Genomic DNA, 13,953 nt, shown 5'->3' with positions numbered 1-13,953 from the left:
CTCTGTAGTGAAACTGAAAGATGCAAACCAAAGTCACCTATGCAAACTCAGGATTTCTGTATTTCAGAATATCCATGCTCTAAGAACACAATAAATATTAGCTGCATAAGTGACTGCGTGCAAGTAAACTAGCGTGACTATCTTATACCAAATGTGTGTGCGTATATAAAGTGAGGTAGATATTCATTTCAGAGAGAGACAAATGCGCACACGCAAAATAGAAGGGACATCTCCAGAAATTTGATAGGTAAGATCCTATTACAAGTAGTGCCGACAATTCAGAATGAAGTTAATTCTAGCAGGAGTCTAAAAAGGTTTCAGTTTAGACTTCAACATAAGATCAAAAACTGAACACTGCTCTTTAGTACTCTGGACTTGTCAAAAGATCCAAATTTGACAATATTGTTTTGGGGTCGGTATTGCTCACAAGTCAGATCTCAGCAGAAGTTATGCTTTAATTTCGAGTGGAAGAATCAGAAAGAACTTTCAAACAGATCACAGAATTAAAACTATCTGAATGGCTCAATGAACTCAAGGGACGGATATCACAGATTTCACTTACCCAATGATAAAACATGAAACTGCTGTTCCTAAAAAGGCATAGGCCAAAATCGACCCCAAATTCCTGAAAAAGTGTCTCTGTATAGAAGTAAAAAAAGTTTAAATAAGTTTAAAAAAAAAAAAAGAAAAAAGAAAAAGAAAAAAGTTAAAAGCACTGTGCATTATTACACTTGCATTCATTGCTGCATTCCAGAGAAATCCTTCAATTACTGCAATGCAAATTCTGGCATTATGTATACAGATAGGATATATAGATGTAAGAGTTAGCTTCAAAACTAAAAACATGCATCACATGAGTAGTTGATGGCATCTTCTAGTGAAACAATAATCCGGACCCTTCCACTACCCCGAGTCCGGAACACCCCAACTGGAGTTCAATTTTAGGTTTACTTCCAGTATAATATACTGTATTTTGGACATTTAATAGTTCATAGAGGCACATAGTTTAGCTCAAATGCAACCAATGTCAAACTCTGGTAATGCACAAAGGAAAACAAATTAGCAAGATTAGATACAACTTAATGTACTGATAGTGGGCATATACACACATGCACTTATGTGCGTGTATATATAAAGTATAACAGTATGACCTAACCATCTGTGGAGGAAATCAAGACTTTTCTTACTGATATATACACGATTGAAATGGAGACTGCATTCCTGAACAGATCAGTCTCCCATTAAGAAATTTTCCACAGAAGATGATTACACTCACCTTCTTCAGGCTATAACCAGCATGAAAAATAATAGGAGGCAACAAAATGTTGAAAAAAACTTCTGGGTCAAATGTAACCTAAAAAATAGAAAAATAAAATGTGAAACAATCACATACTTTTAAATGTCTTTTTCCTCTTTCATTTTTGACAGCTACTATTGTTAAGTGTTGAAATAACAATCAATTGGCCAAGTTGACCCTCCAAATTACTGTTCAGCACTGTAAAGATGCAGCAAAAAGCTGCAGCTCTTCATAGGGAAAGCATCTAGAAAAACAACCTTTGCCTTCATCACTGATGATAGCCTTGCAACAGTCCCAAACACAGTCCCTTTTTTGAAATAAAATTAATTCTAATGGAAATGATGCTGAAAAAGGTATCAAATTGTAGATTATATTTGTGTATTTGAAGATGAAATTATAGTTAGATGCTATTTTTTTCTGAGTCTAGTCAGTGCACTGTTATTGCAAGCCAGTCAAGTCATGTACAAGTCTGGTTTTCATAAAGTGGAATCACCATCACTTCCAGGTGTTTCAGTGGATGCTTGCAGATAACTGTGAAAGACTATACCAGACAAAGGAACAAAACCGATCATTTATAATTCAAACAAGACCTGCATACATGTGAGACTAGACCTAGTGTCTGAACACAAGCTAGAAGACTAACATGAAAGTGTGTACTCCCAGAGCGGGGCTCATGTCAGCTCACTTCAGGTATCTGTAGTAGACAGGTACATATAAGCAGCCACCTTCATAGCCAGAGTCACCCTCATCATAATTACTGAAAGTATTTTTAACTCACAATCCCGAAGCGTCAATCCTGTACTTCAAAATCTAGCTTTGCTACCCACTAAAGAGGCTTAATTCCTGACACTGAATAAAATAGGAAATAGCAGATCTGAGCAACAGTTGATAGATGAGTTTCATTTCTAATACCAGACTGTTTAATTCAGTGGATTACAGGATGCAACCAGCAACTATTTCCTGAAAGTAAACAGATTATAAAAAAAAAAACAAGGAAATAACACCAGGAAACAATGACCATTCATTTCCTTCTGTACTTTATATTATAGAGGCAGCATCAAGCTTTTCTTGCTCTGCTGGTTTTCATGAGTTCTACAGATATGAGAAGTGCACACTAAGTCTCCAGCAGCAATCAAAGGCTTTGGGAAAGTACTGCATAATGGCAATGGAACAGTTTTGCCAGCAGCAACACAATACAAGAGGTGCTTTTCAATTAAGCATTGAGGTGCTGTTACCACCAAAAACACTGACATTTGATACTACTGTTCAAGGGAATTGTAGATTTAAGAGCACCAAGAAGGTGAAACATGCAGCCAAACATCACACATCCACTAGGAATGGCCTACCCTCACCTTTCGCAACATGTCATTTTGTTCCACGTTGTGGATCTTCCCAGGGCTTATTTCACCTTTGAGTGTATATTCGAAGAACTTCCCGCTGACGTTGACCAGCAGGGTTGTAAATGGCCTGTCCTCCTGCGAGCAGCTCAGGGGTTTATCACGGCCGCTGGAAGAGGGAGTGCCGTATCTCAAGATTACCCCCACAATCAGTCCTGGAAGAAGAGGATTAAAAATCCATGAAGCCGATTTGATACTTCGGTACCAAACTTCTGAGTCTGGAATATCAACTGAGGTGTAACACAAGAAGCTTACGTATGTTTTGCAGTGAATTGCTACTATCAGTTTCCTGCAAGGGAAGAGAAGCCCCAAGCAAGCACGCTGACACTACTGATGAATTTGTAAGATCTGGTATCTGCTCAAAGAGACAAACATAATGCTCACTTTCACCTCTCTTCTTCCTTACCCTCATTCACACTTCTAATGTATGAACTCTGAATCATGTTGCAGGCTGAGAACTGGGATATAACAAACATTTCACCTTCTACTGAGCAGAACTGAGTTAATATAACCAAATAACGACTGCTGAAAATATACAATACTGAATACTGAAAATATACTTCGTTGAAACTATTTGTTGTAGAATATCGTTAATGCAACAATAATGCAGCTTTCTGCCTGGCAATTCTAAGCAAGCCAACAATGGCAGTTGCACAATCTCCTGCGTACCTGCAAATTCTGCAACTAAAGTTCATATGGTTTGCACAAAGAAATCAGCTGCACCTCTTTCACTAAACATAAATAAAGCAAGGTAAACAATAAGCAGCCACAAGAGTCATGAGACATGCCATTCAGGAATATAAAAATAATTACTCAGGCAGCCTAAAGAAAAGCCAACCAGAAAATGCTATCAGTAAGAGGAGCATCATTAGCATGAGCAAATAAATAAATAAAGGTAACCAAATGGAAGAACAAAAAACAAACAAACAAAACCCCCCCAAAAATATTGCAGAAAAGTAAGCTTTTAACTGAACACTGTTCCTTTTACAACATACTGTGAAAAACAATATCCCAGCCCTATAGAAGGAATGGGTAAGAACAGTCAGAGTAGTTTGGTCTGAGGAGTACACAGATTGATATCTCCTTCGAGTCTTCCCTGTCGTCTTTAGATAATCCGTGATTTAATCCTTGTTGCAAACAGCTGAAAGGTGATGATGGGTGAGTGTCAATAAAGAAATGATCCTTCTGTTGGTAGGTCAGTAGTTAATGCTGGTTTTGCCCTGCAACCCTTACCCTGCATCCACCGATCTCTTCCCCCAGATGGTAAATAAAGTTGACAGGTATTAACAGGAGAATAAATGAGGTATAAGAAGAAAGAAACCACACATCACCAAAAAATGTAACTTTATGGCATATACTACAGAGTAATTGAACCATAATGAAAAAACAAATAAAATAAAAAAGATCAACTCCCCATTCTCCTCAGGTTCAGATTAGAAAAACAGTATAGATGTAAAAGAAAATACAACGCAATAGCTGTGACACTTGAGTGGGTGGTTATCCTTTGGTCCCAAGAGAACATAATGGCAACAGATCATTAAAAAGTAATGAGAAGACTAAGATGTATTTTATATAGAAAACAGGCTATTTATTTAGAAAAGTACATACTCAAAGAGAACACAGGGAAGTAAACTCTTCAGCAAGACAAGACTACTTACTGACATTTCAAAACGCTGACAACTTAAATGCTGAGTTTTAAAGAGCATGTTCCATATGACCCCAGAGTATTTTACAGCTACACTTAACTGATGTAGTAAAAATGCAGCAATGCACAAAATGACAGCTTATAACCAGTCAACTTGAAGCCATTTGCACTGCCTATTATGGCTATAGACATTTTCCACAAACCCAACAAGTCAGACTGCCAAAACTTACTGCTATTCTCACTCCAGTCCTCCCTAGAGAGGGCCAGGCTCACACAGTGCATCAGGAAGATGTTCAGTCTTAAAAATTCAGCTAGCCAGGATCAGCCAAAGCCCTGCAGTAAATCAGAAGCAACAAAGAAAACTCCATAGATTAGCTCATACGCAGTGATGGTACAAAACTAGCTCTATACTGCTACTAAGCCAAGAATATTGAGGAGGATAGACTTAGCAGCCTCTTAGGCTCAGAGAGCATCATTCAGTGAATTCATTGCTAAAGCAGTTGGGAAACCCTTGTTGCCATTGTATTAAGAGGATGCACTACAGAGAAGGATGTGATTATACTATAGAGCTGAATATAAATCAGTCATACATTTTCTCCGCTGTAATAAAATATTACAGTTATTTTAAGTCCAGAGTCAAATACATAACAATTATGTCCCTATCCCATATTTAATGTTTGAGGTTAAATTAACCATCAGTATTCCATGGCCTGGCTACAACAAGCTGCTGGGAAACATCCTGTTTTGTACCCTTCCTCCTGATAAAATAGCAAACTGGACATCCTTCACATCAAGCAGCACATAGTTTAGGAACATCCGATCCCTGCTGTCAGGCTACTATCTTGCAACTCCTCCCACAGCAACGGCAGGAAAAAACATCAGGATGCAGCTGAGACCAAAGTCAGCAGCTACTGCTTTCCTCAGTGTGGCCAATGTGAAGGTAGGAGGCCACCAGAAGCAGTGGCAGCTGGTCAAGGGAAGGTGCTGCCAAGGCTCAGTCCTGCCTAGAACTGCACAGGGCACAGTCCTGAAAGGAAATAGGTATGAAAACACATGGGACCCAAACACGTGGGACACGTGGGTCCCATTTATGTGGAACCACATAAATGCTATGGCAAATGTCATCAGAGAAAAAAACAACTAGCCAACTGGTCACTCAGAAGATGAGTCACAAGAGAGGAACAGAACCCTAATCTCACAAAGGCACAGGCATGCTGCTATAGTTAACACACAGTCCACAAAGAGCAGGCTCTGAGCCTTCAAGTGAAGTGTGCCAGCACCTTTGACTGAAGCAAGCTGCAGAGAGCCTCAAGTCATTAACACTTTTCTAAACAAGCTCAAAGCCCTTACGGAAAACCGTAGGGAAGCATTTAAGGTTCCAATGAACATCCGCTCTTCTACACAATAAAAAGTTCCTGGACTTCTTAGACCACTTTGACAGACTTTTTTCATCTGATGAAACAGCATTAAGAAAGCATAGATACTCAGTCATCCCCCCAAGGTCCCAAACAACTAAAGACCTAAGAATGAGAGTGCTTTTTAAGCAGACCGAACAGCCTGATTTACAGCTTCAGAAAAGATGCCCTCCTAAGCTGCCTGTCATCATGTGTTATACAGAGGGCAAGTTCATCCTTTATAAATTCTCTCTAGATACTTGACTTCAAGTATTTCTGGAACATTAGAGTCACAGTTGCAGAAAAAGAACAGACGAGAATAAGACTTGGAACTGCACAGTGGGCAAACCTAGTGAGGCACTCTACACTTACCTTAGCAGCTATTTCTAGGATAACGCAAGCACAAATTCAGTGCAGCTCTACTGCTTATTTAGAGGTGAAAGGAGGGATGGAAGTTGGGAATAAATACAAGAGAATCAATATGCCAGCCCCATGCTACCTTCTTCTCGCACTCTCTTCACTGATGAAGAGTTAATGAAGAATGTGAATCAATAGAGCAAATATTTGAATGCTTGAGAACATTATAGCTCATCAAGAAGGAAACCTGAAGGGCCACTAAACCAGCACTGCCTTTTACTGCAGGAGTGTTGCAAGAGAAAAAGAGCTATAGGTGAGCTATAAATACTGCACAATTATAGAAAAGCCGTAAGTTGCTTGTGGTAACTGTTGAAACGGCAAGTTTGCACCACTGCCCATAAGGATCCTCTGGAAAGCTAATTTCAGAAAGTAATACTCAATGCCTTGCCTTCAATGCACGACTGGCATTCTCACTTTTAACAGGGAAAGCATTTATGCCACTACTCTGCCTGTATAACACTGACCATGCAGCTGGTACATAAAGAACATCTTACTGGAAATTATGTATTAAAGAGCTGGGACTGTCGTTTTCCTTTTTAAAAAGAATCACAAGTGATAGTAAGACCATTAGATTTCAGGTACAGCCAACATCAAGCCAAGAAAACATCATTTTAAATAGTACATTTACCTCTCTTTTCTTTTGAGTCACTGAGAAGAGTTAGAATCACAGAATGATTTGAGTTGGAAGAAAGCTTTAAAGTTATCTAGTCCAACTCCCCTGTAATGAACAGGGACGCACACAGCTACATCAGGTTGCTCAGGGCCCTGTCCAGTCTGACCCTGAATGTCTCCAGGGATGGGGCACTCAGCACATCTCTGGATAACCTGTGCCAGTGCCTTATCACTCTTATTATAAAAGCTTCTTCCTTAAGTCCAGTCTAAATCTCCCTCTTTTAGTCTGAAACCACTTCCTCTTGTCCTGTAACAACATACAAAGAATCTGCCCCATTCTTTCTTACAGCCTTCGTTAGGGCACTATCAGGTCACCCCAGTGCCTTCAGCAGCTCAGGCTACAGTTGAGTGGCTCTCCAGCCAAGTTCCCAGCTGAAGAATTAGCCCCGAGATTTCAGGAAGCTTCAACAGCTGGTAAATTTCAGAACTGGAAGCATCTGCACTCCATGACACACAACTCAATCAGTGAATTCAAACTGTGAATCAGTGAACTGGATCAATGGGTGAACTAAAACCTGCTTAGATACTGTTTCTTTCGTCCTAGAAAAGGCCTGGGCACAGACTACTGGGGTTGTATCCCCGTCAAGTATAAGTTGCTATAATTGCATTTCTGCCTGAAGGTGACTCAGTGGAGATCTAACTGCTGTTTACAGCTACCAGCTGGGAAAACAGAGAAGAGAGAGACTTCAGAAAACGCATAGAGATTAAGACCAGCAGCAACAAATGTATGCAACACACAGGAAGAAGAATAAGATTTAAAAAATACAAAAACCAGCAAAGTGGATAAGCACCAGGATAGGCTGTCCACAAAGGCTGTATTATCTCTATTCTTGCACGTAGCAAAGCTCACATAAACTTGGCCGTAAGCAACATGGTCTGCAGGGGCTGTTTTGAACAGAAGGTTGGATAAGACCACCACCAGAGGCTCCCCAGCCTAGAATGTCCTGTGATTTGCACTCCTTCCCTACAGACACTTAGACCCCCGAGACAAGTACTTTATGCTGCAAAGAGAAAATATGCACTAAGAGGGCCCTGGAGCCTTGACAAGGGGAACGAAGCTGTGAGGGGTCTGAAGCACAAGTCTTACGGGGAGTGGCTGAGGGAACTGGTTTTGATCAGTGTGGAGAAGGCTCAGGGGAGAACTTATCATGCTCTACAGCAACCTTAGGGAGGTTGTGGTGAGGTGGAGATCAGCCTTATTTTCCCCAGGACAGGAGGTAACGGCATGATGCTGTGCCAGGGGAGAGTCAGGTTGAATATTAGGAACAATTTCTTCTCAGAAAGAGTGATGAGGTGTGGGAACAGGCTGCACAGGGAGGTGGTAGAGTCACCGTCCTGGGCAGTGTTTATGAAACACATCAATGTGGCACTGAGAGACATGGTTAGTGGACATGATGGTGACGGGTTGATGGCTGGACTAGGTGATCTTAGTGGCCTTTTCCAGCCTTAATGATTCTATGATTCTTCCTCCATTCTCCCAAACTGAACTTTTTACCAACTTGCAGACAAAGATGGAGGAAAGCTTGTCAAGAAGGATGGAAGAAAGCCCTGCTCAAATATCTCCAAAGCAGAAAACCAGGAATACACAGTATTTATCACACAATGTATTTTAACAGAAGATGGTAGTTTGTGTGCATTGAGATGCACAGTTATTTCAAATAACCCAAAGTACCACCAGAGAAAGTACTTTTCCTCATACCGGGGTAGCCTCCAAACTTGACAAACCACACTTCAAATTTCACAGTGATTCATCAGGAAGTTTCAACACTTCCTACAAAGAAAATAATTCAAGCATTGTTTCTGAGTCCTCACTGAATATCAGTAAAAGAGCATTTTTCAACAGGGAATGGAGGCACATGACACCAGGTCTTGAAAGCCGAATAAAACTTTGGGGGATATCCAGATTCTGGTAGGTTGAACAGAGTCTAGGTGACGCTTTGTCATTGCTTTAGGATTGTTTTAGATAAAGACATAAAAAGACAGTAAACAACATTAATGGATTAATGTCACTCTGCACTAATTCTTCCTTCTAGGACATCAAGTGGCACACTGTCAAGGGCATTTTCCTAATAAGCCAAAGCAGACATAGCTCTGAATTTAAATAAATACAAAGATTATTCAGAAAAGGTTGGCACTATTAGCAAGACAATAACCACAGAAATGTGATACTAAGTTTGCAGCAAATAGGTGACTAGGAAGAAAGTGTGTTGCCTCTCCTTCCCCTCCCCCTCTGGAATCTAACATCCATAAATACAAACTGGGAAAAACCCATATATTCAACAGCCTACACTGAAAGCTTGCTCATGGAAGAAACTGCTGACTTGTGGTAAGATATGTGGTCTCTGGTCCTGGCATGAGACTGAGTCAAGGCTCCTGACAATTCCCAACTTCAGTAGTGACTCAGTGGAGTCACGAGATGAGCCACAGAGGACAATTTAAAGAGGCACACTCAACAAAGAAATAAGATACTGCAACTGTAAAGTATTTGTCTGTTACAGATGGCACAAATATTTGTTAGAGATTACCAGTAAGATTTGAGTCTGCAATTAAGCTCTCCCTGTTTGTGTGCTTTCAAGTTCACTTACTGCACAGCCATTGTTTCAGGTAACGTATTTAGTGAACTATTTGCTGTCAGGTGTTTTATATACAATATTTTAAATCATTATTTCTACTTTCAGAAATGTAAGTATTCCTCCTTTGCTAGAAAGCCCAAAGCAGTGAAAATCATACACATACTAAAGCCAAATGCATTTCTGTAAGCACAGGCAGCAATGGGCAACCACAAAAACACCGATTTCAATCACCCTGCAATTGTCTTTCCTGACTCATAAAGAAGTAGATTTGTTATAGAGCAATGAGGGAAAACTCAAACACTGAGATTATTTCCCCTAGGCATATTTGGGACCAGACTGGCAGGCACCCCGACAAAAACAAACATGAACAGCCCTACGGTATCTAACAGAAAACTGCGAATTTAATCTTATTTTTTTACTGCTTTTTTTCCTCCATTTGTGTATATACACTAGAAATGACATACCTCAAACAGGAGGCCACAAACTCCTCAGAGTCCCCCTCCCCCCAAAAAAGTAAACTGTTTGTTACCTAAAATAAAAAATAAAACTACACAATATCACCTGCCTCAGGCATTAACAAGAAGTTAAGCTATCCTATAAAAGAAAACAAAAAGCCCAGATACTTATATTCCCTACACACATCCCAGTATATAACACCATAAAGCTTCAGCAGCAGAAGTTATTACTGCATTATTGCAAGGAGTTGGGCTTCCATCTGAAACCCAACAGAAACTCATTAAGTAGCAGCAATCTCCACTGACACTGTCATTTGAGGGCTTGACACAGAGAGAGGTTAGAGAGGGAAGGGGCAGGAAATACAGAATCACAGAATTACCAAGGTTGGAAAAGACCTCCAAGATCACCCATATTTTTTCTAATATCCAACCTGAACCTCCCCTGGCACAGCTTGAGGCCATTCCCATATGCATTCCTGCATGGCTTTGGTTTCCAAAGACTTCTTAATAGCTACGAAGAGAGCTGCTAACTGTAGTTAAACCTGTATTCCTGCTAAAAACAAAGAGTATATCCCAGACAGAGGCCTTTGCTCATTTGAAAAATACTTAAAAGTAGAAAGAGATGGAAGCATACAGAAGCCTTCATCTTGAAAAACACTTCTGGAAGCTTCTGATTAGAACATTGGACCAAGCAGTCTTAAGAAAAAAAAAAAAAAACTGGAAAGATGTATGACTAAGGTGAACAAACAAGAATCTGCATCAAAATTCAGCTGTTTGAAGGAGAGCTATCCAGCACTTTTTTTCTTTCCCTCTTTCCCCCCCTGAAAGCCCTTTTGCTCCAAGCCACATCCATCTATAAAGAAATCAACTGTTTCTCAACTGTGATTGGCTTTTCTACCTTCAGCAATAGCTGTCTACCTCTAACCAAGCTCACCCTTACAGCTCCCACTCACCACCTCCTCACTACAGACCTGAGGCCCAAGCAGTATTTGCTTTGTCTCTGCATCCCCTCTCAACTCAAAACCTGGCACATCTCACTAGTGAGGAAAAGATGGTTGGGTACCTATCAGGTAGCATCCCCTCCTAGTCCAGAAAGTGCCAGCTGAGATTTATTAAGATCAGATTTATTTCAGCTGAATAGTAGCCAATCCCCGCTGTGTGTTGAAAAATCTGACCCACTGACATCCAGGGCATCTACTGGATCTACTACCATCTACTACCAGGACTCACTAGCACCCGCATGTAAGGTAGTATGAAAGATAACCAGGTACTGCTGCTCACCACACAAATCTGTTCTTGACCATTTTTGCATACATGACTCTATTTTAATCAACCAGCCATGTTACTTTTCTTTTAAAATTTCCATTCAAGTTTAAAGAAAATACCAAATCAGCTAATTCTGTCTTCACATCACTTTCACTTCTCCAAACAGACTCTTTTCTTAGATTAAAAATGCTTGACAGGATAGTACAACTGCCAGTCACTACAACATGCAAAACCATTTAATGCATTTTGTGTAGCCTATAGCTACACACCCCTTGATAATTTACTTTAAAGAAGTACTTACACCAAGTTTGTTTACCATATGAATTTGTACATTAATGGCAGCACATATACACTAATTAATAGCAAGCCACAGTGGTAACAAGACCGCAGATTTGCTTCACTGGAGGTAGTTTATCTATGGCAACTCACTGTAAGCTTTTGTTTTCCCTCCACTAAATGTGGATTTGGTACAACCATCCTGAACATCCTGACACAGGGAGGCCACAGGGACAAGTCATAGAATCACCAAGGTTGGAACAGATCTCCACCAGCATCCAGTCCAACCATCCATCTGTCACTAATATTCCCACACTAAAGCATGTCCCTTGGTACAGTATCTGAACAGCTCTTGAACACCTCCAGGGATGCTAACTCAACTATCTCCCTGGGGAGCCCATTCCAGCACTTGACCACTCTTTCTGAGAAGGAAGCATTCTTACTATCAAGTCTCCAATCTGAATCTCCCTTGGCACAACTTGAAGCTACTCCCTGTCGTCCTATTGCCTGTTATGCAGGAGAAGAGGCTGACCCCACACCTCACCACGACCTCTTTCCAAGGAGTTGTAGAGCACAATAAGGTTTCCCCTGAGCCTCCTCTTCTCCAGACTGAACAATCCCAGCTCCCTCAGCTGCTCCCCATAAGACTTGTGCTCCAGACCACTCACAGCTTTGTTGCCCTTCTCTGAACACTCTCCAGGGCCTCCAATTTCTTTCTTACAGTGAGGGGGCCCAAAACTGAATGCAGTACTTGAGGTATGTACACCACGGCTAAGTACAGACATCATTTTCCTGCTCCTGCTAGCAGCACTATTTGTCATACAAGCCAAAATACCACTGGCTTTCTTGGCCACCTGGGCACACTGCTTGATCATGTTTAGCCATGACCAACCAACACCTTCAGGTCCTTCCACACAGTTTTCCAGACACTCTGCCTCAAGCCAGAAGTGTTCCCTGGGGTTGTTATGGCCAAAGTGCATGACCCAGCACTTGGTCTGGTTGAACTTCATTCCACTAGCCTCAGCTCAGCTAATGAGCCAGTCCAGATCCCTTTGTATGGTCTCATTACCCCCTGCCATATTGACATTTTCTCCAAACTTAGTGTCATCTACAAACTTACTGAGCGTGCACTCAGGCCCCTCATCCAGGTAAAAAGAAAGGCTCTTGCCCAGAGCCAGTAGAAAAGAGTCCTCTCATATCTTCCCAAGAGCTCAAGCTTACCAGCTAATGAAAGAAAACAGTCAAACCCTTGACTTGACTGTTCCTCCCATTCCTACTCCAAACCTTTAATCAGAAGGTAAATTTCTGCCTTATCTGTGCTCTTGGAGCTTTCCAACCTACAAGTGATGGAGCATTTTCAGCCAAACAGGTAACTTCCTACCTCCTAGAAGTATGTGCTGTGTTTTAACATGGCACAGAGTAGAGTTGTACTCCATAGGCTGACCTTCGATTCCCTTTGTACAATTCACACTTGAAAAAAAGCTGTAAGCACCACAAATGTAAGTTCATATTCTACTGACACTGAAATCTCTGATGTACTAAAAAGACTTCTTATTTAATGATTTGCCTTTTAAAAGCCATTAACAGTTTCTAAGAGCTCCCAGACACTCATCTTTCAGGTTGTTCATCAAGACGGGTGGGGAAAAATAGCCGTAATTAACTGCAAACAAAATAAATCACCACACTGAAATGTAAGCACCGCCTTCACTGTCAAACCAAAGTTCAAGGCCAAGTTAAATTCCAGGGATATACCACGGAAAAAATAAGATGATCTTGCAAACCATTTGCAGCTTCCATGCATAACTATAACAAATGGAAAATGAAATAATCAAAGCTTAACTCAAACCTCCAGAAAAGCCTTTCAATATCAATGTCCCAGCAGACAATCAGCAATTCTGAAAACTGTCTCCTGTGTATCCAAAGAGAAAAAAAAGTACTAAAATCATTTCAGGTTTGGAAGTGGAAGTGATATGATTTTCATAGAATAGAATTACCCAGGTTGGAAAAGACCTTGAAGATCATCAGGTCCAACCTCAGCCTAACCAGTACCCTAACTCTAAAAACGCTACACTAAATCATATCCCTGAGTACCACATCCAAACAGCTCTTAAACACAGCCAGGGATGGCGATTCAACCACCTCCCTGGGGAGCCTATTCCAGTACCTAACTACCCTTTCTGTAAAGACGTTCTTCCTAATATCCAACCTAAAATTTTCACAAATGTTGCCTAAACCAGTTTATTCTAACTCCATATTTCACTGGGATTCCCCACAGATCTGAGCAGGAAAAAAAAGAAGTTAGTCTTCACAGAGTAGTCTCAGCTGCTCCTTTCCAAAGCATCAGTAGACCCTTATCTATATGTCTGTTGTCACTTCACTGATAGATGTGGCTTGCATCTTGTATGCATCTTCCGTACATTCAGGGACCAGATTACTATAAAAATCCAAGTCCTAGGGAGCCATTCAGCATCAAGTAGACAACTTCATCCCTGAAATTCTTGTGTATCAGGCTTATTAGGCATTATGGCCTGACAAAGTACAGTGATGCCAACAAGGTTTAA

General features: G+C 40.8%; 1 protein-coding gene across 2 annotated transcripts in view; it reads right to left on the bottom strand.

Moving 5' to 3' along the window:
* Positions 1-13,953, bottom strand: part of SLC9A7 (solute carrier family 9 member A7) — a 55,221-nt gene that overhangs the window by 27,960 nt on the left and 13,308 nt on the right. For both annotated transcript variants that reach the window (XM_015851188.3, XM_085532626.1), the window contains exons 2-4: positions 2,650-2,849; positions 1,277-1,354; positions 563-639 (exon numbers count right to left, since the gene is read on the bottom strand). In XM_015851188.3, coding sequence (XP_015706674.2) covers positions 563-639; positions 1,277-1,354; positions 2,650-2,849 — 355 coding nt within the window. The remainder of the gene's footprint in view (positions 1-562; positions 640-1,276; positions 1,355-2,649; positions 2,850-13,953) is intronic.

Source organism: Coturnix japonica, chromosome 1 (assembly GCF_054131305.1).
Source record: "Coturnix japonica strain WE chromosome 1, WE-NBRP24, whole genome shotgun sequence".
Classification (NCBI taxonomy): domain Eukaryota; kingdom Metazoa; phylum Chordata; class Aves; order Galliformes; family Phasianidae; genus Coturnix; species Coturnix japonica.
The sequence above is the reverse complement of the archived record's forward strand: the minus strand, read 5'-3'. Positions and strand labels throughout refer to the sequence as shown.